At 36.1% G+C, this 26715-nt stretch overlaps 2 protein-coding genes across 9 annotated transcripts; one reads left to right on the forward strand and one right to left on the reverse strand.

Moving 5' to 3' along the window:
• LOC149775349 (uncharacterized) lies at positions 1 to 26715 on the forward strand. Of its 8 annotated transcripts, none has more exons than XM_089944214.1 (5): positions 1 to 183; positions 14575 to 14806; positions 21752 to 21866; positions 22573 to 22659; positions 25160 to 26715. In XM_089944214.1, exons 2-5 carry the CDS (start codon positions 14618 to 14620, stop codon positions 25339 to 25341), a joined length of 573 nt encoding a protein of 190 aa, XP_089800340.1. In that variant the 5' UTR covers positions 1 to 183; positions 14575 to 14617; the 3' UTR covers positions 25342 to 26715. The 8 variants fall into 8 exon arrangements, with proteins under 8 accessions (XP_089800340.1, XP_089800334.1, XP_089800332.1 ...); XM_089944208.1 differs by having other exon boundaries at positions 174 to 284; XM_089944206.1 differs by lacking the exon at positions 1 to 183 and adding an exon at positions 190 to 332.
• LOC149775350 (E3 SUMO-protein ligase KIAA1586-like) lies at positions 14975 to 17408 on the reverse strand. The gene is made up of 2 exons (XM_089944324.1): positions 16662 to 17408; positions 14975 to 16631 (listed from the first exon to the last, which is right to left on the reverse strand). The coding sequence occupies exons 1-2, from the start codon at positions 17103 to 17105 to the stop codon at positions 15615 to 15617; spliced, it is 1461 nt and encodes a 486-aa protein (XP_089800450.1). The 5' UTR covers positions 17106 to 17408; the 3' UTR covers positions 14975 to 15614.

Consider the following 26715-nt stretch of genomic DNA (forward strand, 5'->3'; position numbering starts at 1 on the left):
TATGTGATACAAACAGGATAAGAAATGAACAAAAAGTGCAAATATAGCCAGTATCCAGATGTGAGAATGACTTTATACGCTTCAAGAATTGGACATATGCAACTGAATGGAGAAATCCCGGACATTATAAAACAAGGAAATAATGAAGTCATGCACTGCTTTAAGATGCTCTTTACAAAGAAGGTGATAACCGATCTCGAACTAGGATGACAGTTCTGGATTTTTACCACCATGTCGGCGAATTCTGCGCGTTGGGTTATTCTGCGCAACGATACGACATTCCTGTAAACATTGGATCACGTGTTGTTTTTGGTTGAATTTTGTTGGGGAAGGTAGGTGATGGGTCTTACAGCCTGACTAACGCTAAGGTGCTCGACGCGAGCGTGATGTTGAGGAAAAAAACCAATAATATGAAAGAAAAAAAAATCGTACAGACTACAGAGTGACAAATATACCTAAGATTACCCCCATGACCCGTTCTGACATTCAACCCTCTCTATCATACTATATAAGAGAGAAGGTACTTAACTTTCAAATACTTCGTCCCACCCATGACCCTCGATTTCCTTTTTGCTGTTTCCGTCTTTAAAGGCACACGACCATACTCTATGGCTTTACTCCTGATATATTTTTCTATTCTTCAAGCCATCGTTGCCTTTTCTGCGTTGTACCAAACTGAAGTTACGGACTCCGAAACGTGCAATTTTCGCGAATTTATACTGCTGAGACAAGTCCGAGTTCATGTGACAGTAAGTATAACCTTTTAAGCCAATCATATTTCGGCGTTGACGTGTGTGCCGCGGGTGGCACGAGTTACCCAAATACACCCAAATACTGCCCAAATATACCAAAATACTGCCTAAATACACCCAAATACTGCCCAAATGTACCCAAATACTGTCCAGAGATAAGCAACATATGCATTTACTACTAAAAAAAATTAATTAAATTCATTGTCAAGTTAAGTTCTGGGTCAAAAATGAATACTTTAAATAACTAAAGCAATTAGAAATTCGTTGTACGAAACGTTTCGTACATCTCCAATTATCATTTGCTCAGAAATTATCGACATAGTCCGGGACGACATATATATGTCCCTAATTTGCATACTTAATACTTAGATATCTATATTCTACAATATGTTAATTTTTATTTGTGGACACACCTTCAACATTTAGATATAATTAGCTAGTGGCCTCGAGTGTGACCCCCCCCCATGGCTCTTTGTTCGAAACATTCAAAGACTTATGTGTTCCTGTTCCAACTCTCTGATATTTTTGTGTTGTTTTTTCTTAAAATTTTTCGCTATGTATATGATATAATGTTTTGTCTGCTATATAGTTTCTGTGTCTGGACTGACCTTTGTGTGGTCAAATTTTTTCTTTTATTTACTTGATGTTTATCTCTGCTAAAAAATATTGACTCTGACCACAAACACACACCAACACACACATATATATATATATACATGATACATGTGCAAAAATTGTTACCTTTGGCTTAAATCCTTGGATGCATGCTGAATTGGAATTTTCCCTTGCATTTTCCTATATACATAGTATATAGAAAAATGCGAAGGAAAAAATCCAATTCAGCACCAATGTTGATATAGTTAATGAATCTATTTATAACTTGGTGTCTGATCATTTCCAACTGATTCTTTGACTTTACTGTCTCATTACTGTCTCATTTCCATGTTATATTTAATTATCAAATCAGAGCTACATGTTCAAATAAATTTCTTTTGAACCAAACTAAATTTCATGTGATGAGGATCAATTCCGACTGTTTACTGATATAAAACGAATAAAATAATTATGTCATCTAATGAACAAAATGCAAAAATAAAATCTAATCACTTTAAAGCCATCTGTGCCAAAAAATATTTGTGCAGATGCAAAATAAAAATGTTTGTATTTTTTATTCATTTTCGCTTGCGAATTTAAATATTTTTATATATACTGGCTATGTTCATCTAACCATGCCGTTTTGTGATGGTACCACGTATTTCTAGGCTAAAACTTTAGATGTGAAGCGGAGATTTCAAGCTATACAACAGTCTATAATATGTGTAGGTATCTTATTGAGTACCTCTTCATTTGTCTGTCCGTGCGCATGACGCCATCTCATAGAATGCTACCGATCTTCATATCCTTGATACATGCGTCTACCCATGCCGTTTTGGGATGATACACCATATCTCGATGCTATTCGCGTTTCATGCATATTACTAATGTCTGAACAAACTCAAAATCTCCATTAAGTCCAGTATTTATCGACTATTTTAATGCGGTTTTCTTTTCTCTCTAGGCGGCGGCATCAAAGAACATAGAGAAACTAAAGGGGGTTGTTCAATGAGAGCTAATGTTCAAAGTAAAATTACAAATTCCAGAAGAGCCAACGTCTTATTTGCCAGACGTTGATCCAGTCGCTGCTGAGGTGATGGACAATTACATCGACCACATAAATGGAATCCCCCTGACCACAAGTGCTGATGGAGACTGCCTCTTCAATGCCATCTCTATCTTGCTTTGTGGTAACGAAACCATGTCAGTGAAACTAAGGTACTACACGTGTATAAAACTTCTTACAAGCACGGAACAATACATGCTGCATCCACAGAGACCTCAGATACAACTGCTTTCTAGCAGTTACGCACAGTCTTGTCTGGACTCTGCCGTTATCGGATAATTCTCCAATGCGTGGACAATTATAGATTTGGCAGATGCAGTTAACATGAAAATAAGAGTGATATACCCATACACAAATGGGACAAATGATGTCGCCTACAAAACTTTGAACACCGAATTCAAACGATCTGGAAATTTTGAGTACAGATGGTAGCTAGCAATCCTTTGGTACAATAGTGGAGATGTACTAACACCAGGACCAGGAAAGTGATACGCCATCAATCACTTCGCAGCTGTTATTCATGCGGTACATATGATAACGTATCCATCAATGGATGACAATACTGTTGAATATGGTATTAGCCACAAATGCAGACTTTCATCTTCCAGTTCAGTGGCATCTACAGGGAGTCTACACCCCAAAAGGTGTTGCTCTAATATATCATTAATATCACTGGAAGGTGAAATTTCGTCATCGAACAACTTAGATAATCTTCAAGATTTAACTGATGCGGACAGTGATAGTGAAGCAGATATATCTTTTACCAAAGATAAAGAACAGTCCCTTGCCATTGTACCACTGAGTATTGAGCGCCAACAAGCTAAGGAAAATCCAGGAAACAGGTTCTTGGAAAATGACAAACTATTTAAAATGCTTTTAAGTGAAGATGCGCCAGCAGAAAGAGTACCTTTGGGACACAAAAGCAATGTTCACGTGGTAGTGAGGCATCAACAGAATGAAGGGGGAAAACGAACGACTTTCCAAATGACTGTGGGCCATGGGACTCTAACTCGGGCACCACTGTAAACCAGGTATTCGTTGTAACTAAGGAAAACAAATTAAAAAATATTTTCAAGAAAAATGGTCAGTTTTGCCTGAAAAAGATAATGGAAAAAAAAAACATGTTTCAATTGATCCTCAACCCACAGATATATTAACTCTTCATCACTACTACACTAAGTTAAAAGACGATGAGAGCTACAGGAAGAGAGTTACTACTGTAACTGAATCACCCGAATGGCTTAGCCATTTAAAAACCCTCGCGGTGATTGAGTATTTAGGTGTAAAGAAATCAAATTCAAATCATCCGCATGGAAACTCAAAAAGTGGTGAATCGTACACAAGAACTGATCCACGTATCCTCCAAATGGCATACGAAAAAGTGGGGAGGAAGAAGGCGACGGAAGTGGTAAGCAAGATGGCTGATGATGACAGTTTCATGGCCCCTAAATCAGGTCGCCAACTCCAGGATAAAATCTACAGAGAAAACTCAAAGAAAATACCTCTGAGGGTGCCTGGAAACAATATTGCGGACGAGATATTGACAATAATCAGAGAGCTACACGACAACCCTTTCGTCCAGGTTGTTACTATTACGAAAGGCAAACAACCAGTTATACTTATGTACGCTGACAATCAAATATTAGACTTAAAAAATCTGTTTGGTGTAGGAAGGCAGTGTGATCGGCATCAACAGAATGTTTAATCTTGGTAAAGTATTTGTAACAACAATGTGTTATAAAAACAGAAGCATCGTTAGCATAAAATCTATGCAATATCCAATTTTTCTAGGACCTCTTTGTCTTCACTGGGATGGTGAGCAGCGTACTTATCACCATTTTTTTTCCCATGTTAGAGAAAAACTAGACTCACAAAATTTGACATTTGGCACAGATGATGAGAAAGCAATACAAAATTCTTTAACAAACAATTTTCCCAAAGCAAATTTTCTGCTGTTTACAAAACATCTGAAAGATAACATTAGGCATTTTCTTCAAAAAACTGGTTCTGATGAAAAAGAGAGGGAGAAGAATATAACTATAATCTTCAGTGAAGACAAAGACGGATTAGTTTTTAGTAAAGACAACCTCGAGTTTTCAAAGCAAGAGGACAACCTCTCTGTCTATTTTGATAAATATCCGAGATTTAAAACTTACTATGAAACACATTTAAAGGTAAAATTATGAAACGTTTACCAACCATTAAAAGCAAATATCATTTCTAAGTTATGGACCAATAATAATGCAGAGTCCCTAAACAATCGCTTAAAACAAGCCACTGATTGGAAACAGCTAATGCTCCCAGAACTTGTAGACTGATTACACTGGTCAACAGTGAAATCATTACTGACTTGAAAAGGCCCTAATCTGTAGTATTTTGGTGTGCCGAACACGAATATAACCGTGAAAAATTTGTATTGGCTCTCGTTTTGAAGATATTCATATACCTCATTTTCTATGTTTCACTGTGTAAATTTCTCCAGTAGGACTGCAGCAACATCCGGAATAATGATGTAACATTGCATAATACCATCATGCTCACATCATCCACAGTTGATTGCATCATTTTCTGATGCAGTGCAATACTAATGCCATGCGGCTGCTGAAGTAAGTTGACGTCAGCAGTGTACTATACATGTGTAGGCCTATTATACTAATGCCAGGCGGCTGCTGAAGCTGACGTAAGCAGTGTACTATATAAAGCCCAATCAGATAGGTTCAGCATTTAAAATATTTTAGACGTTGTGCGAGACAGTTCAAGCTACTGTTACATAAAACTTATTATTTTATCCATTTACGTACAATAAAGAACAGTAATGCCTCGAAAGTGTGTTAATACCGCGGACAATTTTTGCTATATTTGTGGGGAAGTGACATTTGCCAACCAGAAGAAAAGTATCAATTCTCAAGTGAAGAAGGCATATCATCTTTACTTCGGATGCAAGGTTGGTGACCAAGACAAGCCTTGGGCTCCGCATATATGCTGTGCTACATGTACAACACAGCTTTCACAGTGGTTGAATTGCAAAAGGTCATCAATGCCGTTTGCAGTCCCAATGGTGTGGAGAGAGCCAAGCAACCACCTAAATGACTGTTACTTCTGCTTGGTTCCTCCTCTTTCCGGCGGAATAACGAAGCGAAAGAAGTCGAGAATAGTCTACCCAAACATTCCGTCTGCATTGAGACCAGTTCCACATGGTGAGGGACTTCCTATTCCAGAACCTCCAGCAGAATATTCTTTTGATTCATCTGACGAAGACAAAGGTGAGTCGACCTGTTCTTCTCCTGGTCCATCAGCATGCAGTGATCCAGATTTTCACTGTGGTGCATCATCAACCCCACACAGAATAACACAGGAAGAACTAAATGACCTGATTCGTGATTTGGACTTATCAAAGAACAAGGCAGAATTGCTAGGATCAAGACTCCAACAATGGAATCTTCTAGAAGAAGATGTCACAATTACTGCATATCGAAAGCGCCACCAGCAATTGGAGCCTTTCTTCAGAAAGGAAAGTAATCTGATATTCTGTTCCGATATTGAGGGCCTCATGAATGCTTTAAAAATCACTCATGACCCACAAGAATGGAGACTATTTGTGGACTCTTCGAAACTGAGTCTCAAGGCTGTGCTTTTGCACAATGGAAACATTCTTCCATCTATTCCAGTAGCGTATGCTGTCCACATGAAAGAGACATACGATAACTTAAGGCAGCTACTGAATTCCATTGAGTATAACAAGTACAGCTGGCACCTCTGTGGTGATTTGAAGGTAGTTGCCCTTTTAATGGGACTGCAGCAAGGATATACAAAATACATGTGTTTCTTATGCGAGTGGGATAGCCGAGCAAGGGAAATGCACTACATGAGGAAGGAATGGACTCACAGGCAGAATGTAGCCATTGGAGAGAAGAATATCCAACACCCAGCTCTGGTTGAGGCTCAGAAAATCTTGCTACCACCCCTTCACATCAAACTAGGTTTGATGAAGAACTTCGTGAAAGCCATTGACCGGACTTTGCCAGCATTCCGATACCTGCATGAAAAATTCCCTCGACTCAGCGAAGCAAAGATTAAAGAGGGAGTTTTTGTGGGTCCTCAGATTCGAGAGCTTTTCAAAGATGACCGGTTCAACAACTTGCTGGAAGGTGACGCGAAACAAGCATGGAATGCTTTTCGCCTAGTTTCTACAAACTTCCTCGGAAATGTTAGGGCAGAAAACTATAAGGAACTAGTAGAAGACATGTTGATGAAGTATAAGAAACTTGGCTGCAATATGTCTCTAAAGATTCACTTCCTTCATTCCCATTTGGATTTCTTTCCTAGCAACTGTGGTATTGTTAGTGATGAACACGGCGAACGTTTTCATCAAGATATCGCAACAATGGAACAAAGATACCAGGGAAAATGGTCCACTACAATGCTGGCTGACTACTGCTGGACACTCCTCAGAGATGCTCCCGAACAGCTGTACAAGAGACAGGCGAAGAAATCTAAGATGTAGTCAATGACTTGATTTTTTATAGGTAGGCTATTACAGTTGACCTTTTACTATTGGAATGCATTTCGTTATGTAAACATTAATTTCTTGCAGATTACAAAAAAACTAGAGCCAATTTTGCAATTTGACTGTCATATTCGTGTTCAGCACATAAAAATTGATAAGAATTGACTAATTTTATTTCAGTAACATGACTTTTGTAAAAATTTGTTGTCCAGTGTTATCTTCTGTTACAAAAACGCAGATCATAGACTTACGTCGAGCTTTGTATGGTACTGGCAACTACAGACTTTTTGGTCAGTCTTTTTCTTTTCTTTTGGACAAACAAGCCTGGCACTCAAAGAATGTAATGGAGAAAGAAAAAAATTTCAAGAAATTTCTTGCTGCTCCGATCGCCACAGTAGCTGAGTCCAGCTATGTCCATTCATCAGATGGAACATACAAATGCAAGCGACCGAAACAAACTGCTGGACGAAAACCGGGACAATGGAAAAGACCAAGAGCTGAACGGGCAACAGATATAAAGCACCGTTAATAAACATTTTGTAACATGCACTTGTACATATGTAATTAATGCATTGTGAAATAAATTATATAAGGTTGTAACGGCTTTTATTGCTAGTTGTATGACAGATACATCTGTATCTAGGAAATAACTGCTATTTTAATGTATTTTCGCCACTTTAATAAAAGATAAAACATAACAATATTTTAATTTTAATTTGACTTTACACTTACACCCGTATATGAATGTAGTCACCTTTACAGCGTCAAAAGTTACCAAAAAGGCGCAGTACAGTATTATGCCTTTCACAATACAGTTGCTTATCTGTTGTGACAGAGAACTCGAAAGAACCAAGGTTGATGATATTAATTCAGCCCATGGCTGTCAATTATCAGATAATTATTTAAATTATTGGAGATTGCATAAAATAGAACGAAACAAACTGCCAAATGAACTCAGCAGCGGAAAATACAACTTGAATTAATGCGAATAAAGAAATGAATATTAGGCCTATGAAAATAAAGATGGAAGTTGTGAGATAGAATAGAAACATTCGAGTACATTTATATATTTGAGAGCATCTTGATGGTATCGGATATATATATATATATATATATATATATATATATATATATATATATATATATATATATATATATATATTGATCATCAGAGTATATATCTTTTCTAAGAAAAATAAACAGGAAATTACCAAAAGACAAAATTTGACCACACAATAGCTAATTGTATCTAAATGTCGAAGGTGTAATCCAGAACCTAACTTTGCAATGAATTTAAAATCTCTTTAGTTGTAAATGTATCACGTGCTTGTTTCTCAACAGCATTTGGGCAGTATTTGGATGTATTTGGGTAAATCGTGCTGCCGGTGTACCGCATAGGTAAACTATGTTGAAAAAAAGAGTCGCTTGTGTACGATGTATGTACAGTGAAGAAGACAATATCTAATTCTTCCATGGAGCAGGATAACTAAATTTGAATTGAGTTATTGGTAAGTAAAAACTTACTTTTGCATCTACCACTGTTCTGTAATTAAGGAAGGTTTTATCGAAGAGTCACAAACATGGTACATGTAGCTCTCTCTTTTCATCGGTTGTCACATGAGTTTGGACTTGTCTCAGCAGTAAAAATAAAGACAGCACAGTAAGTATATTAATTAAACATAATGGAGGAGTGTCGATATAGGCTGCCAAGTGTGTGAGATGTTCATGAAACTTTAACTACTCATTCTGATGTCAGCCGACATCAGAACATGCTATACAAGGCCATTATTTGGATAGTAAGACATATCACTAAACCAAAAACATGTGCTATGTCTTATATTGTAGGACTAATTTATACTTTAATTGCATTAGTCCTATATGTACGACATCGACGCTGTTATTTATGTTTTGGGTGTCAGGGTCTTACTGCCTAACTAACAGCACTGTGTAGCATGTTTTGATGTTGACTAACATTGTAACAAAAGTCAAATTTTAAGCAAACTGGCAACTAAAATAATGATGCTTTTCTACAAAGTAAAGTCATAATGTTTTAATCAGACTTTACTTACTCTGATGTCTTTTCTCTAATAATTTCAAATTCTCACAAAAGAAATGGACCTGTTTTCAAGTTTATGTGTGTGTGATTTGGATTTTTAACATAGCTTTAACAATTTTTCAGTCATATTGCTATGGTGTCTACAGTGTGACAGTTTATAGTGGATGTCTAGCACTGAGGCATCATGCTGCAGGCATGTAGCATGATGTACCACCCAGTCACATTATCCTGACACCAGGCCGACTAGTCCTAACACTAACCTCTTAATGCTGAGCACCAAGCGAGGCAGCTGTTAGTACCATTTTTGTAAGTCTTTGATATGACTTGGCCAGGGATCGATCCCATGACCTCCCATATCTGAGGCAGATGCTCTAACCACTAGGCCACTGGAGCGATGGACTTGTTTTCAAGTTTAGTTGGTCTACACAGTTCAGTTTGCTGGAAAGTGATGAAAGCCAGGAATGTCAAATTTGAGTTAAGTTGAAATATGATTCTTAAACAAAACGAATAAAAATCTCTTGTGCCTGTTGGAACGGTAAGCAGTGTTTCATTTTGTTCAAGAAACATATCCACCAAATATAATTGCATATGAAAATGTGATTTCTAAATGTCAACATGAAGACCCACTCCATGACCTTCTTGAACCAGAAAATCCTTTTTACTATGTATCTTTTAAAATCATAAAATAAATACATTATATAAAAGATGGAAATATAAACCTTAAAATAACTGGGTTTGTCAAGAAATTCTGTGGCATATAGTCTGTTTCTAAGTTCTTTAGTAAATTTTTTTCCCCATAAACAATAAGTTGTAAACACATTACATCCTATTCATTGTCAGTTCTCTTCAACATAATAGCTTTTTTTAAATATAAAATGCTGAACTCTACTAATTCTTTTAAAAGATCAGTTTAGTTTGCTTAGTATCTCTTGCTATTTATTGGCATTGTTACGTTGAATTTTGCAAAACCAACTATAAACGTGACCTAATTACTCTTCCGAAATGCTGACAGAAACAGTCCAAAGTAATGTATTTCATTTCCTTAGCACAATTAATAAACATTACATCTTTTCAAAGCTATGCGCAGAATAGGTAGACAAATCGCGAGTCACGAAAACACCGGGGTGGTATCCGGTGTGTCCAAAATTAATATTATTTTGAACAGAATATTCTGGTGACATTTGCCTCGTTTCAAATGGTAAGCATTGCAGTATTTTATTTTCGTCAATCGGTTGAATTCGGTAAGGGTTTTGCTTCAGTATTGGTGACAGACACCTTAGGTGCGCATAAATGCCAGACAGCATTGTACTTATATATAGCGTCTACAGTAATTTGTCTTTACTGAACATTCTACTCTGTCTAGATTGTTTCATATTAATTTATGAAGAGCCACTGTGTCGGCTTCCGCACTACTAGCATTTGTTTCTGTTGTTTAAATAAGGAATGGTGAGGTAATCAGTTTTCATTTTTCTGTCACAAACCTTTGAGAGAAGGAAAGTGTGTTAGCGGTAGTTTTCATTTTTTTCTTTTTCTTTTTTTTATTTTTTTATTTTAATTGATGAATTGATTGCCACTGTTTTCATCAGATCAAAAGATACAAAGATTTATTGTACGAGTAAAAAAATTACTGACAACACAAAGTTCATGTGGAACCAGTATAATAGGCCCTGTTTAATTTTTTTGGCAATTGTGGCATGCAGACACACACACACGGGTTTGCTCTGGCTTCTTTATCATTAATTTTAGTCATGAAGGTCATGGATGCGTTAGTATCAACTATTTCAGTGACAAGTACCATATTTTAGAATTTGATTACCCATAACTTTAAATAACAATTATTCACTTAATATGACTCCTTCAACATTGACATTCCTTTGGAAGATGATTATTTACATGCCCTGATAAACACATGTGACAAAACTCAATGCTCTGCTATGTAGAAGGTTTTGGACCAGGTCAACTTAAAACATGGGGTGGCATGATTTATCCAAATACACCCCAATACTACCCAAATACTACACAAAATACTGCCAAAATATACCCAAATACAGTCCAGAAACAAGCACGGGATAAATTTACAGCTAAGAAATTTTTTAATTCACTGCAAAGTTCTGGGTTAAAATGAAATACGTTACAAAACTCAATGCTCTGCTATGTAGAAGGTTTTGGACCAGGTCAACTTAAAACATGGGATGTCATGATTTATCCAAATACACCCCAATACTACCCAAATACTACACAAAATACTGCCAAAATATACCCAAATACAGTCCAGAAACAAGCACGGGATAAATTTACAGCTAAAGAAATTTTTTAATTCACTGCAAAGTTCTGGGTTAAAATGAAATACGTTATATTATACATTATAGCATATGCATAGCAAACATGGACAACAGGAGGATTGTTGGCCACGATCACTGGAAATAGGGATCATGTTATGTACATGTTATTATCAACAGACAAATATGTCAGTGGATGATAGTATATAACAGATAACAAGCTATTAATTTATAGAAAAAAACTATAGTTTTGGGGGAGGAGGAAATAAGTGGCCTGTATATACAGGAACCTCAGAGTACGACTCATCCAAGAAAGTGGCAAATTAAGCAAAACTCTGCAACAAAAATGATCATATATATACCTTTTCTTTTCAAAATTATTTTTGATTTTTTTTTACAGGAAAAAATAACACAAATATTAGAGGGTGGGAATATGAACACATAAAAGACTTTGAGTGTTTTGGACAAAGAGCCATGGGGGAGACACTCAAGGCCAATAGCTATTCATAGCTAAAGGTCGAAGGTGTGCCCACAAATAAAAGTTAACATTCTTCTAGAATATAGATATCTGCAATTAATTATGCAAATTAGATACATTTATATCATCCTGGATAATTTCGGAGCAAATGGTAATTGGATATGTTCGTTATATTTCGTACAAATCATTTCTAATTGGTTCTGTAAATTAATGCATTTCGTCTTAACCCAGAACTTAACTTTGCAATGAATTAAAATGTTTCTTTCATTGTAAATGTATCACATGCTTAAATCTGGACAATATTTGGGTAGTATTTGGGTAGATCGTGCTGCCTCTAAATGTGTGATCCAGTACAAACTAGATTTGACCGCTCCGGTGGCCTAGTGGTTAGAGCGTCCGCCTCGGATGTGGGAGGTCGTGGGTTTGATCCCCAGCCGAGTCATACCAAAGACTTACAAAAATGGTACTAACAGCTGCCTCGCTTGGCGCTCAGCAATAAGAGGTTAGTGTTAGGACTGGTCGGCCTGGTGTCAGGATAATGTGACTGGGTGGGACATCATGCTACATGTCTGCGGCATGATGCCCCAGTGCTAGGCATCACTATAAGCTGTCACACTGCTGATATCGTAGCGATATGACTGAAACATTGTTAAAGCTACGTTAAAAATTCATATCACACACACACACACACACACACACACTAGATTGAATGTCACATGCTGTGATGTCACAATGAAAGTTATGCATGCTTAAAATAAAATTCATTCTATGATATATTGTGACAATTAATCTGATGTGCTCTTTTCTTGACCCAATTTAGTACCAGGCCACCATTGACCCAATTTAGTACCAGGCCACCATTATAAAAGGCCCATTTTAGTACCAGGCCACCATTGACCCAATTTAGTACCAGGCCACCATTGTAAAAGGCCACAGAAATCTAAAGTTTCATCTGGACATTTCTTGATGGTTATGGTGCATATCATTCAGTTCTGAATAGACTTTCTTTAAACTGTGATAGTATTAAATTTTAGAGCCATACTGTTTAATTTAAGATGAATAAATGTGCCTGCTTGATCACATTTACACAAACTATAGTCACTGTATTCTGGCAACTGATAATCCAGCCGAAAATTGTATTCCCTTTGGCAGCTAGTTTACATATGAAATATAGACTTTAGTGTTCACACACCCTCCCATTTGTTTGTACCCCCCGGCTGACTTGATAAACGAAATACATAAAGGATATAAAAATGCCAAAACTTATTCATTTCATTCATCAGTTTGTAATTTCTAACCATATTGTTTCCAGGGAATCCCTGACACTGTCAACATGTTGGTGTTTCAAAGCAAACAGATGCTCTCAATGCAAACAGCTGCTCACAGCCTTTTTCTGGTTCTAGAGGAGTCCTTTTCAGTAACAGCTTTGTTGTCTGCATCCAATATGTGCAATGTCTAGTTTTAATATTCTAAAATAGCTGAGCAAATAAAAGAGGAACTCTTGCATAAATGTGTTCAAAGAGATGTACATGTAACTCCAGAATTTATTGAATTAATGAGATGATCAAAGACATCGAACTACGTCATATCTGTTGCTTGAAAACATGCGTTTTTTCTTTGTTTTGCTGACACAGATCTCTGAGCATTTGATAGCTGTTGTTCATTTAATATATTACATGTATGTACATTTCTACCCGCAAACAGAACTCTCTGTAAGCACTTCTGGGGCCCTGAGTGGCCGAGTGGTCTAAAGTGCTATCCGTTATGGATCACAGCCATCTCACCTCTGTCTGCGTGGGTTCGAGTCTCGGATTTGGTCAATGTGGGTATGTGAGAAAGCTTGCCAGTAGCTTCTCGTGGATCGGTAGTTCTTTCCGGGGTTTTCCCAGGTTCTTCCTCCACCATTAATACTGTCTGCCATGTATAGCCTATCGTGTGCTGAAAAATGGCATTAACAACAACAACAACAACTGTCAGCACTGCCAGTGCATTCGAGAGCTTTAGATGCTTCTCATGGATCCTTACTGTTCCAAGACTGAGCATCATGTTGACTAGGCTCAGACCTCCAGTTTTCTAAATTGACTCAATCCTGTAAATTTGTATTCTCCTGTTCCAGATTATAAGAAGAAATGGCCCTGGGAAGTATAATTTTTATTTTACATGATCAAGATAAAGTCAAAAGTTTTATCAATTTTCCTCCAATGTGATGATCTTATGACTGCTAATGGACTCCATTTTCTCACTTTGAACCCCTGTTATCTCCAGATGATGGAGAATGATGGTCTTAGACTGTCTTTGTCACGGGTCTATTGTAAGATTAAGGCCAGTTTAAAGATTGTTAGATTTTGAGGTCATTCTTGTTTTTTTATTTTATCCTAACAAACTAAGATGGGCTCAAAAAATGTTTGCCTCATGTTACTATCATTTTAGGTTAATGTATATACTCAATCATAAGTCAAATCCATTTGCAAACAACATAGACCCTGATCTTCCATCACATAATGTGACAGCATTTGAGGGTCTATATTGTTTGTTCTACTGATTAAAGTGAGTCCCCTTTTTTAAAAACATTATTTCCCCCTTCTTTTCATCATAATTTATTCAGTGAAAATTAAATTGAAATTGCATCCTTCTGTTTTTAGTCTGCCTGAGTACTAACATTATTTCATTGGTGGATCCAGAAGGGAGTGTCAGAGGGGATCATCTGAATTCCCCATTTCCCAGTGATTTCTGTTGTGAACAACAGAGAAAGTTGTTATTTAAAGTACATCGAACCATCCAGCTTTTAAATTTGAATCCCTATAGAAAAAAATATTGGAATAACCCTTTTCTCTTTATCCAGGAGCAACATCACTTAACAACTTAAGGACTTAAAAGCAAGTATTATGGCTGAGGAGGAAGATCATAGTTTGGCAATGAAATTGGCAATCTCAGGAATTTCAATGAAGTTTCCATCTGTAAAGAACATCAGTACAGCAAAACTGCATTCATGGTTGGGTAGACAAAAGTCCATTCATGATGTAAACATGCAGGATGGGCCAGAGACACACCCAGTGGGTCAGTTGATTGTATTGGTGGGTAATGTTTGGTGCCAAAGGCACATCACACTTGTTTTAATATTATACTTAGAAATTTACTTTTCTGAATGATAAATAGTTTTGCCTCTGAAAAAATTATGCACTGCAAGCAGTGTTGAAAATTAGTGTCAGACAGGCTGTCATTACTAAATTTTGTATGGGTGGGCAAAAGTAGCCTATTCAACCAACCAGATGACCACTATGACTGCTAGGTTACAATGCCTAGGATGGGTGTTGGAAATCAAGTGTGAATCACAACAGTTCTAACTGTGTGGCTATAGGGAATATCTCAGTTGTGTCTTGATCAACCAGAACCATTTTCATTATTTCAGGAAAGAAATATTTGGTCAGATTATTCACATGCTTGTCAGTCACATGCAAATCTTCAGACTTGAAGTGAATACTGTGCAAGTTATTAGAGGCCTATGAAAAATGTACTGAAGATTTGATCGAATTGACCTCATCATTTATAGATGATTGTATCTTCAGTGAAAATCAGCAAACAATTGATTGGAAAGATAATTTGGTCAGGCTTCATGGATCATGTTTTCTTGAGTAAACCTCTCAGTCTGCAGTGACTGTGGCACTTTGGCAGGGATGGTCCTGGCTTTTAAAAAGCTGTCGCCAAAAAAATCGCCAACCTCAATATTTTGTCGCCAATTTTCAAAAAGTGTCACCAGAACAAGTAGTGTACATTTTTCCAAGTGTTAATTTAGTCTATTAATGTAACAGGCAATGAAAATTACAAAAGATGGGTTAGTTAATACTTTAATTACAACAAGCATTAACAAAATGTTGCAAAGTGTTACATGAAGATCCGTCGCGATTTTAGGGCTGCCCACTTGTTGAATGCAGTTTCAAAGTCTAATTTTTCACATCTGTACATGCTGATTCTCATTAAATTCTCGAGAGATGAGGTGCAGAGTTTATTTCTGATGTCAGTTTTTATGAGGTTCATCTTACTGAATCCACGTTCACAGTCTACAGTGCTGACAGGTGACACCAGTAGTCTCTCAGCAGCTGCAGTTGCGCAAGGGTATGTTGCCCTGGATCTCACTGCCAACTGAATCAAGTCCTTAACACCCCTATACACCTTACCATTCCTGAGAACTTGAACCCTAGCATAAGCCACAAAGCCAGCCAACTCTTGACTAACCTCTGACTGATTACCTAACCCACATGTAGACAAGTAATCTGAAACAATACCTGAAACCTCTGAAAGAATGGAACTGTTTGCCTGTGAACCATACAAATAGGGATCAAACAACTTGGTTAGAGCACTCAAAACTATCGAATCACCCTCCTCCATGAACCTTGCTTTTAGATTGTCTATAACAATATCTATAAATTTGGCACAAGATGATGCAGCCTCCGACCTTTGCTTAGCACCATCGCTAATTGTATGGCCTTTGTACTCAAAAGTACACAAACCTGATGAATCTAAACTTGGTTCTGCTGGAATCTCAGAAAGAAACCTAGAAATGTTGCTACCAGACTCAAACCTCAGACTTTCAAGAAGCTCAACAGTGGAGTGGAGAAGGGGATTAACCTCAGTAAAGTCAATATCAGATCTCTGATAAGCTTGACACAGAACTGCCAAAGGCCTCAGAATGTCAGCCATATAGTGTGCTGTATAAACAAATTTGAAACAAGCAATAGGCTTATACAGTGCAAGAGCCTTTGCAGACTTGTCTTCCAAGAAGACACTAAGTAGAGCTTGAAAATTATCAACAACTGCCTGTACACTACCTTCAAAACTCAGCCACCGTGTGTGGAATACCTGATGCAAGCGAGTGTGAGAAGACTCCAACACTGACTGAATTGCCTCAAGCCTTCACATATTACGGGGGGAATATGCAAAATACTTGTACATATTATTCAGTATATCTTGAAACTTAACCATGTATCTAACCTCGTCAGCTGCAGCACCTGTACCCAGAGCTAACCTATGTGCAATGCAGTGAGTTGCAAGCAAACCTTTAGTAGCCTCCTTCAACCTGGTAACAACACCACTCTTGCAACCCAACATGACTGCAGCACCATCCATTGATACACCAATCAGATTGTCCAGACTAAAACCAAATGACTTAATTAAACCTAACAACTCTGAATATATAGATTCTGCGTTTGCGGTTTGAAGCTGACGAATACCTAGAAATTGTGTCACTGGTCCAACACTGCCAACCAAACTAGTTAAGTACCTAACATAAACAATCAAATTCTGATGTACTGAAACATCTGTGCTCTCATCAAGCATGACACTGTAAACACGAGATTCCTTGACCTCGGTAACCATCTCATCAACTATTACATCGGCCAACGACTGCTGGAACTCACTGGTGCTTTTGTGACTGTCATACGATGTGTGCTTATCTACTTTGAGGTCTGAGAGTTGGGTGACACCCTGAAATAGAAATAATCATTAATTTTGTATGCCATAAATATTTCATTTATAATTATACATGTTCTGATATATATATATATATATATATATATATGATTAGCAAAAAATTGGCATTTATACAACAATCACGGTGTACTACAGTAACATCACATTGAATATATTAAGGTTGTACACGTGTTTTTCCCTATGTTACTGTCATTTAAATCCATAGAATATTACTGTTAACAAGCTATAATATAATATTCTTGATACCTGTTTGATACACAACTGGTGCAGCTTTGGGACAATTGTATTAGCCAGGTTGTAGTAAGCCGCAAAGAAAGTGTTCCGCATAGCACTAATAATAGCATTTTTGCTGTTACTAATGGCAGTGATCTTCGCTGCTTTCATGGTATTGGCATCCCGCATCACCATTTGTGCACATGTATGACTGTTGTTACCTGAAAAAAAAATACATTATCAACTTTAGTTGACATTTTAATAATAATAAAACCCTATGATCTTACATTGCAATGTAAGATAAGTGACGTATAATGCGACTGTCGATTGCATGCATTCCGTAATTAAATGACCTCCCCCCCATGGCTAGCTTCACATAGCTTATAGTGAATTGCTTCCTAAATCCCAAGAATGATCACTGAATGCTATATAATTCTCGACAAGCAAAATAGGATCTCCATTCCCACAAATGAAGCTTACACGAATCAACACCTGGCAATATTGGACCGTATATATAAGCATAAATTCACACCCAATTTAGGGATTCTTTCACTCCTGTATTTTGAGAAATAAATAATTATTTTTAATTATGCAAAACTTGTTTTTTTTTGCTATTTCTCGTTGCGGAGTTTAAGTCTCTGCAGCCGTAACACGGGATTGATGGCAAAAGGAAAAGATCAATGAGTAAAATGCACAAATATTACTTACCCCGCCTGGATTCATGTTTGGTGACACACTCCTTCTTCAAAATATCACAGCCAGTTGTAAATGAATTGATGAACTTTGCCTTGATACATACATCACAGAACATCTGTTTTAACTTTTTATCATATCTCTGCCACGGATGCCCAAGTTTCCAACTGTCTAGAAATTTTCGGGAATTTTTGACCCGTTCATCATAATGTGGTGTTGCACTTGAAGCACTACATGTAGATGATGTTGGACTGCAAGGTTTATCATCGGGTTCAGTGACTGTATTGTCTGATGAATTTGCACTAAATCCAAACGCTGTTAATTTTTGTAACTTAGGATGAGATGATGAACACGCAACGTCTAACTTCCGTTTGCTCATGTTAATGTTGCACAGGCGACAGATATAATTGTGATTGAGATTTTTTCCATTTGCTTGTATTTATGCACAGTAGTCGGTACTTCAAAGGTTATCAGTTTTCTATGAAGGTTCAGCAAAACTATTGTATTGGTATATGTAAAAAAAACAACAGAAGGATTAGCCATTCAATTAATTGTATCTGTTCTATTCGCGTCTTCAGAAGTCGGTCAGTTGTAGGTATAGTTTGGTAGTATGATTGACTATCACAGCATACAATACTCAGCCCAGATGTCAGCATAAGCAGATTATGATGTAACAATGCACTGTAAAGATGGGGTTGTCAATACGAACAAAGGATCGTTTGTGTAACAGATTGATTCCAATGCATTGCTTAGTCAAGTTTGTGGCTTCCTTTCGTTCTCCCTTTTAATTTATCCAGTCCAAATCCATGATTGTATGTACAAATTAAATAACCAAAAAGTCTGTCGCCAAAAAAATCGCCAGATGGGATATTTTTGTCGCCAATAAGGAAAAAAAATCGCAATTTGCGACATTGGTGAAGCCCAGGACGAGCCCTGCTTTGGTAAAGTCCATATCTACAATTGTAGTAGTTAATGTCAGTTTCTGAGTAAGTAGTTACTGGTAGATGTAATGCTAGGGGAGACTGAACAAAGGTATAAGAAAGAAGAAAACAGATTAAAAACTTCATGGTTGAAAATGAGGAATAATATCTAAAGAAAATAAATTATACAACATGTATATCATTGCCTCTTTTCATTTTCTGACACGTTTGGAACTGCTGGGTTCTCTACAACTTCTGACCAGATGGTTCTCTTCTGGCTTCAGGGTGCAGGGAGTTCATGAATATAATTTTTAAAACACAAGGTTATTTTGGCAAACTACTGTTTATATCTGATTATATATATATAAAGTTCTGTCCACCTCTCCAAGTTCCACACTACAGTTTAGCAGGTACAGCCTACATGATGTCTTGATATAGATGGCCTTTCTCATAATATCTATCCATCACTCCATTATATCTACAGTATTAGGTATGCTATCTTTTATATTAAGTCCCCATCATGAATATCCATGTATGTATCTTGTAAGTACTTCGTTTATTTTGATCAGTCAATATATATACTACATCACATACCAACACCCTCTTCCCTTGCATGCAAAATATGATTGGCTTACCATTACTAAATGAAAGATGGACCATTTTCCTCACAGACCATACCATAAGTAAATAGTGCTGAAACAGCATAAGAAAAAAACACAGAATTAACTAGATTTGCCATGATGCTGACCCATTTACCCAGATTTGTCATGACTTCCTGAATCGCACAAACTTGTCTTATTAGCTATCCCTAATATTAATTTGTTTTCCAAATTCTCACATCCCCGTCTGGCTAAATAGAAGCCTGATACATGTACTGGTATCTGCTGACTGAATTACTTCCTCTATTCAGTCATATAATTTTTTAAACTTTTACCCACACAAAAATTCATTTGGTCATAATGTTTTGGCTTGACTTTTAGGCTCTCTCTTAAAATGTCTTAGTTTACTCATAGATACATGAGCAGTGAAGTTTATGTGTTGTTCTGGTTTGTCATATATATATGTGTGTGTGTGTGTGTGAATTGTACAGGACAAGGTCAGTATCATTTAGCATGTCATAATACCACCTGGTGAATGAATATATATATATATATATATATATAATGGGAGTGTCTCGCTCCAGTTTTATGTGAAGATTTTTCTCATAGCATGTATATATATACCAGTCCTGTTTAATTGTGTAATGCAAGGAACATTATGTCCTAGTTTTAAGTCTTAATCATGGTCTTGTTTGTATTTTGCATTTTTTTTCACCATTTGAGTATTGCATTAGTTTTTACAGTGTAGTTTATAGAGACTCTTATACTTTATTATCATAAACATCTCATTCACACACATGGTTTTCAGTGTTTTCACTTAATCTCTATCCATTTGGTTTCAGTCTTGTTACATGCCCAATGTAGAAAATGTTGGACAACCTTTGTGTTGCTTTCATGTATTGTGGCTGAAATGTTTTTTACTTGTGGAATTGTACATAGTCTAAGCACACACTGACCAAAATGGCTCCTCCCATGTGCTTGCAAAATCAGCCTGAACTAGTTCAAAATGCACTAACTTTAGTGCAGTTACTAAAATAGGAAAACAAATTGTACCAGATTAGACAGTACCAGCTTCTGAAAATAAAAATAATGATTTACATAATATATAAAAAGTAGGAAATGTTATTGGCTCTTTTTTTTATACCTCTGAAGTCCAGGAAGATAAAATGACCAAATGGAGCTAACATTTTTTTTATAGGTGCACATCTGAAGTAAGCCCAAGCTGTATATTCTATATTTCAAATTACACCCATCAATCATACATGAAAATAAAGGGAATTATAAGTTCTTTTAACAATATGTAAAATATTCAAAGTCTTTTTTAAATAGCCTGGATAACCAGTGAGGTAAACCTGGGAATTTTTTTTTTTTTTTTTAAATATCCAACACTATGCGGAGTAAGAGACTAGAGCACAACCTCAGCAGGAAGTGGCATTTGGTGCAACTCTGATTTTATCCTTCTGCAATTGTAAGTCATCCATCAATGAAGGAGGACATGTGGCAGTTGATATCTGACCTTGCACCAAAATTATTTTCCATCAGTTTTATGAAAAATCTATTATTGTACTAATCTTTGTAACTTTTTGTGCAGGCTAATTAATCATAGTACATTAAATCCTGAAAGTTGCATCAAGGGGTTGACCTGCTCATTTTCTGCATCAATTAAGTAATTATCCAGGCTCATAAGTCTTAAGGCTGTACTAAATTACACTGAGACACAAGACTTACATTTTAGATAACCTTACTAAGTCTTTGACGCCATTTGAATTTTGCAGATAAACAACACTAACAAGGAGCTGATTCTTAAGTTTTTACTGTGAATAAAGTCAAGATTTTATATTCTTATTCTGAGTTCAAATATTTAGCACAATACATTTTGCAATTAAAGTATCAACAAAGTTAATGGTTTGTTTGGAAAAGTGAAACTTTAGTATAGAATATAAATATTGTACATATAAAATGCATATTTCAGTAGTCACAACCCAAAATCTGACAAAATGAAAACATTACTTTTGCTGAAACTTTTAGTTGTAAGTTTTTAGCATACCGGTACCTTAGTTTCTTTATGGTTTTTACAAACTGTTTAACGGACCTATGTTCATTTCAGGATGCACGGCCCTCCCATGAATACTTTGTGAGTCACATTCCAGAGGCTGTTAGAGTAGACTATGAGGTCAAAGCTGAGGAAATCTTAAGAAATGTGCCGCAGCTGAACACAGATAGTAAAACGTTTTTGCAGTCATTTCATTCTGTAATGGAATATAACACTGGAGCATTTATGAAATTCACATGTAGTGCTGATAGGTACATAGAATGCACCCCCACCCCTGTCCAACAAGTTAGTTATTCTTGCCTTCATCTAAAGCTCCTTTTTTTAAGAGTTATGCCTGTATTGCCATACATTGGTCTTTGCTAGTCTCTTTTTCCTTTTGATATATCATTTTAGATTTGTTTCTATTGAGTCCAAACTCTTTGATACTTGGTTCCTTCACCTAGTTTTGCAAAATGTAGATACTGTTTTGTATATCAGCAGTTTGTGCAAATTATTTTCTTGCGCAGAATTCAGCTGTCATTTAGTTAGTCCAGTTAAAAAATGAATTTCTTATACATTCCTAGATGTGTATGTGTGTGTGTGTGAGTTTGATTGTTCCATCTAAATGAAATAGTTTCTTTGTATTTATTGCTCATTAAAATGAGTATTTTGTCCTTGTAAAGTTAGAAAATATATATGCATGGTACTTATTAGTGTGTCTGAAGACTATTTTCTACATGATTCTCTTTCATCAAAAGAGACTCAATCCCTCCAGTAGTTTGTCCTGAATTTGGAAAGCAAAATTCAATGTATACAAGTCATAACAAATAGATGTTTTACATAGAACTAGGGAATTTTTGTTTTGATGTTTATTTTATTCATTGCATCAATTTCAGCTAAAGCAACAGTGGTGTGCTACTGTTCACTTGGTTACAGGTCATCAGTGGTTGCAGACAAGTTGGATAAATACTTTCAACAGCAGGGTAAGAATGTAAGCACAGGTGTCAACAACGTAATCATGGACTTTAACCTTTCATCGGAATATTTCACAGGGAATAGTAAAACAAAATAGGAAATGTTAGTTAGTGTACAAATTATCACATGCATATCAAGCATTGCAGTGTATTCATACCACCTATTTCAAGGACTCATTAAGACAGATTTAGTTTTCTAATGATAGGTCAGACTGGGGTAAGACATAGTTACTATAGTATAAAGTAATATATAGTTACTGTAGTATAAAGTAATATATAGTTACTATGGTATAAAGCAATATAAATATATCTAAGTCCAAATCCAGCATTTTCGTAGCTCCACTGCTTCGGGCACAATATTGGTCCTGCCCTGCTTTTCACATCAGTGGGTTTTGTTAGAAATTTTGCCTAGATTCATTAAAGAACAAGAACAGTCCTAACTGTTCCATGGAGAAAATAAATGTATGGATTCATGTTTACTACTCTATGCCTGTATACTATTTTGGAACAATAGTGGTTTTAAAAAGGTCGTAATTTGTGTATGCCGTCATTCTCTCTAACACTACTGCCTCTGCGTCCAGATGAGGATAAAAGGTTGGGATCAGTGTTGTCTACTAAGAAAGGGCATAGAGAGGCCAATTGCCCAGAAAGTGTACCCTGTTGTAAGCTCAACCTCAAAACTTTTAAGTTGATTTTCTCTGACAAATTCACATTTCATTGATATCAAATCAACATCCAGTGAGACAGAAGCATTTTTATTTCAGCTGCATGAACATACTGTATAATGGTGGACCACCGAGAAAAACTCTTGTGATTTTTGTAGGAAATGTGTCACAATATATCCCCCAGGGGAGTAAAATTGAGGGTAAAAAAAAAACAACCTTGGTGTCAGAAATGTACTGAAAATTTTTCATCTGACCTGTACTTTTTCAGCTTGAAATAGGATATTGCAACTTGTGCAACATACTGTCTTTCTCTCTGAACATACAGATAAACCAACATGCATAATTAACAAACAAATGCATTGTCCATTCAAAGAATAATTTTATTAGTTCATTTTTCTTTTAGTTTAAAGTCATACATCTTTTTGTAGCAATCTTATAGACCAACACGTTGCATATAAGCCAATACAAAAGGAAAAAAAATCTTTTTAACCAAATGGCAGTTAATTTACTGCCTGTTGTAAAATGTGTACTATCATCGGTTTCATTGTACTTTGTCCTAGAACACATTTATTCAAAAATCAAAGAGGCTAATGATTCATCTTCTTTCTAGTAAGTTACACTTGAACTTTAAGATCTTTCTTTTAGTGCAGCAAAGTTGTAATCCAAATAATGCATTTGTCTCTGCAAGTGTACTGATTTCTTTGTTGTGAAAGAATGTCTTGGGTAATAATATGTTCTCCAGGCATCTTGTGGTGAACGAGGGCATATTTGTTAAATTTCTTAAACCCTGTCATGAAAGGATTATTTACTTTTGCAGTCTTTGCAATCACGTGATCAGAATTCACACTGGTAATCCTAGACTAATGGATGTGCCGTATTTCAGTCAAGGGAACTATTTTCTCCATTTTTCATTAAAGTTAGGTCCACAGTTACTCTTCTGTGTTCTGCTTCTTTCACTTTCTTCACTAATGATTCTTAGTGCATGCTGTTTTAATCTGGTGATCACTTTCTAGTGCAACAAGCATTGAGATTAAACATCTGGATGACATCTTGCTGAGCTCGATGGAAATCATGTTAGAGCTCACGAGATTAAGGGAAGTTACTCCATCATAACATTGCCTATGCTAGTCTGGTTCCCTGTTTCGTATGCTCCCTGCGTTTCACTCTGCCATACAAATAGCGGAGTGCAATGCAGGGAGCAAACAAAGCAGGGAACTAGTCTATGCCTGTGCTCAAAGTATACATGATGCCATCCCTCATCTAAAGCATTGGATATTAAATAAATCCTCGTCGCATTATGTGAATCCTTTGCGTAAAAAAACACAGCAACAAAACATGTGCATCATCTCCAGTGTGCGTCCCTGATGAACAAACGTGCTTAAAGGGAAACACTGTTGTGATTTATTTGACACATTTTGGCTGTATCTTCTATGGTCTTATAAGAGAGGAACCACCATATTAATTGGCATTACTACATTGATAGTCACCTAAATGAATTACCAAGAAGGCAATTAAATTTATGATAAGTTGTGTGGTTGTTGGTCAGATTAGTGCATGCACTGTATATACGCGTGTATAAGTTGAGTCTAACTGCACAGACCCAGATCTGCCATCACATAAGGTGCCAGCAGATGTGGGCATATGCAGTTTGTTAGAAGCAATCAGTAGAATAAACAACATAGATGCTTATCTGCCGGTGCATTATCCTACAGCAGATCAGGATGTTTGTTGCTTGCAGTTGGATTAATAACAAAATATATGTGGTACACATATCTGAGTGTTTTATTATCATTGTTATCATTATTATCATTGTTATCATTTCTAAAGTTTTATGCTTTTTTCAGCTGCTGAACAAAAGAAAGAGAAGAATGTGAGTGTATATAACCTTGAAGGAAGTTTGTTTAAGTGGGCCAATGAGAGTAGACCGATGATGGATGGCAGTGATCAGGCCACTAAGTATGCACACCCATACAACAGTGTCTTTGGAAAACTGCTGAGAAAGGAAATAAGAAAAGGAAACCTTTGATATTTCCATCAAGGTTCATGTGACTGGAAGAAATAAGCAAAGCTTTGCTTGAAACTGATTTGCTTTGTTTAATTGCCCAGGGCATAAAATAAAGTTGCTCTTTTCTTGGATGATTACACTTGAAAGCAATTAATGGAGCAGATTCTGCATGTAGTCGCTGTGCATTGAAGTGTGATTAATTCCACTATCTGTTTCAGAGACCTGCATGGTTGGCACGAATAATATGTGACTTTATTTGCAGACAAGATAATTGATTTACAATTGACTGATGGATTTGTAAAGTTCCTTAGAATGATATAGATAGCTTTTGAAATGTGAACAACTGAAATCTGAATGTCTGCTATTGAAATAGAAATTTGCAGTTGATCATATGCTGTCTCATGTTATCTGACTAGATATTGCAAGCTGGTAATTACAACTATTTGCATTTTGTTTTTATTGCAATGGGAATATAGGACATCTTTTATTACAAATGATGTTTTTTACACTACAGAGATGTCTTGAAAAAGTTGGTTAGTTATTAGAGAACTTGGATAATCCATTGTGTTCCTTGAAATGAAAATGCATGTATATTTAGTTATAAATTTATCCTTTGCTTTCAAAATCCGTTTGAGATAAATATATAAACAAGTTGCTGACGTGTATAAAATGTTCTTAAAATTGCATCATGGTTTTACATCCATTTAAGAGTTTAACGTTTTTTCTGAGTTTATTATGGTATAAACTGTCAGTTGCAGATTCACACAGCAAATAACGTTATACTCTTATAATTGAAATTTCAGTTATTCGTTATGTTGTTTTATTTGCATCATTAAAATACATAAATCTTAATTGAGTGTAGTAATATATGTTTGGGGTTTTCTGTTACGTAATTATTTATAGCACTTGAGATAGTCCTGCTTGATCATAATAAGGTCATCATAATACCAGTCCTTCAACCAATGGAAGCCAAATTTATTCAATTATTTTCTTTTTAAATTGTTAGAATGTTATTTTCCTTTAATGCTTACTTCGTGTCTGCTTTCACGGGCAGTGTTTATCTTATGCTGTACATGTGACTATTTATAGAAGTGGGTATTCTTAGAAAAGTAGTTCTCTTTACAGTTCATACAGAAATAAACGCAATTCATTTTGATTACATGGTAACATTCTGACCAGTGGAAATGTTACTTTCCTTTGTCAGCTACTGGCATTGCAATTATCATTAAAACACTATATAGTCAGTGCAATAGACACATTGTATAACTTGCCATATTAAAAATGTGAAAACCACATGCATCCATTGTTATCATTACAAATTTTGTTATGTGCTTCAGTTGACAAGATTTCTCTAAAATAAAAATGTGATGAATAAATTAATAACTTATATTCTTC

The sequence above is a fragment of the Sinohyriopsis cumingii genome, chromosome 19, assembly GCF_028554795.1.
Source record: "Sinohyriopsis cumingii isolate HCF-2022 chromosome 19, ASM2855479v2, whole genome shotgun sequence".
Lineage (NCBI taxonomy): Eukaryota > Metazoa > Mollusca > Bivalvia > Unionida > Unionidae > Sinohyriopsis > Sinohyriopsis cumingii.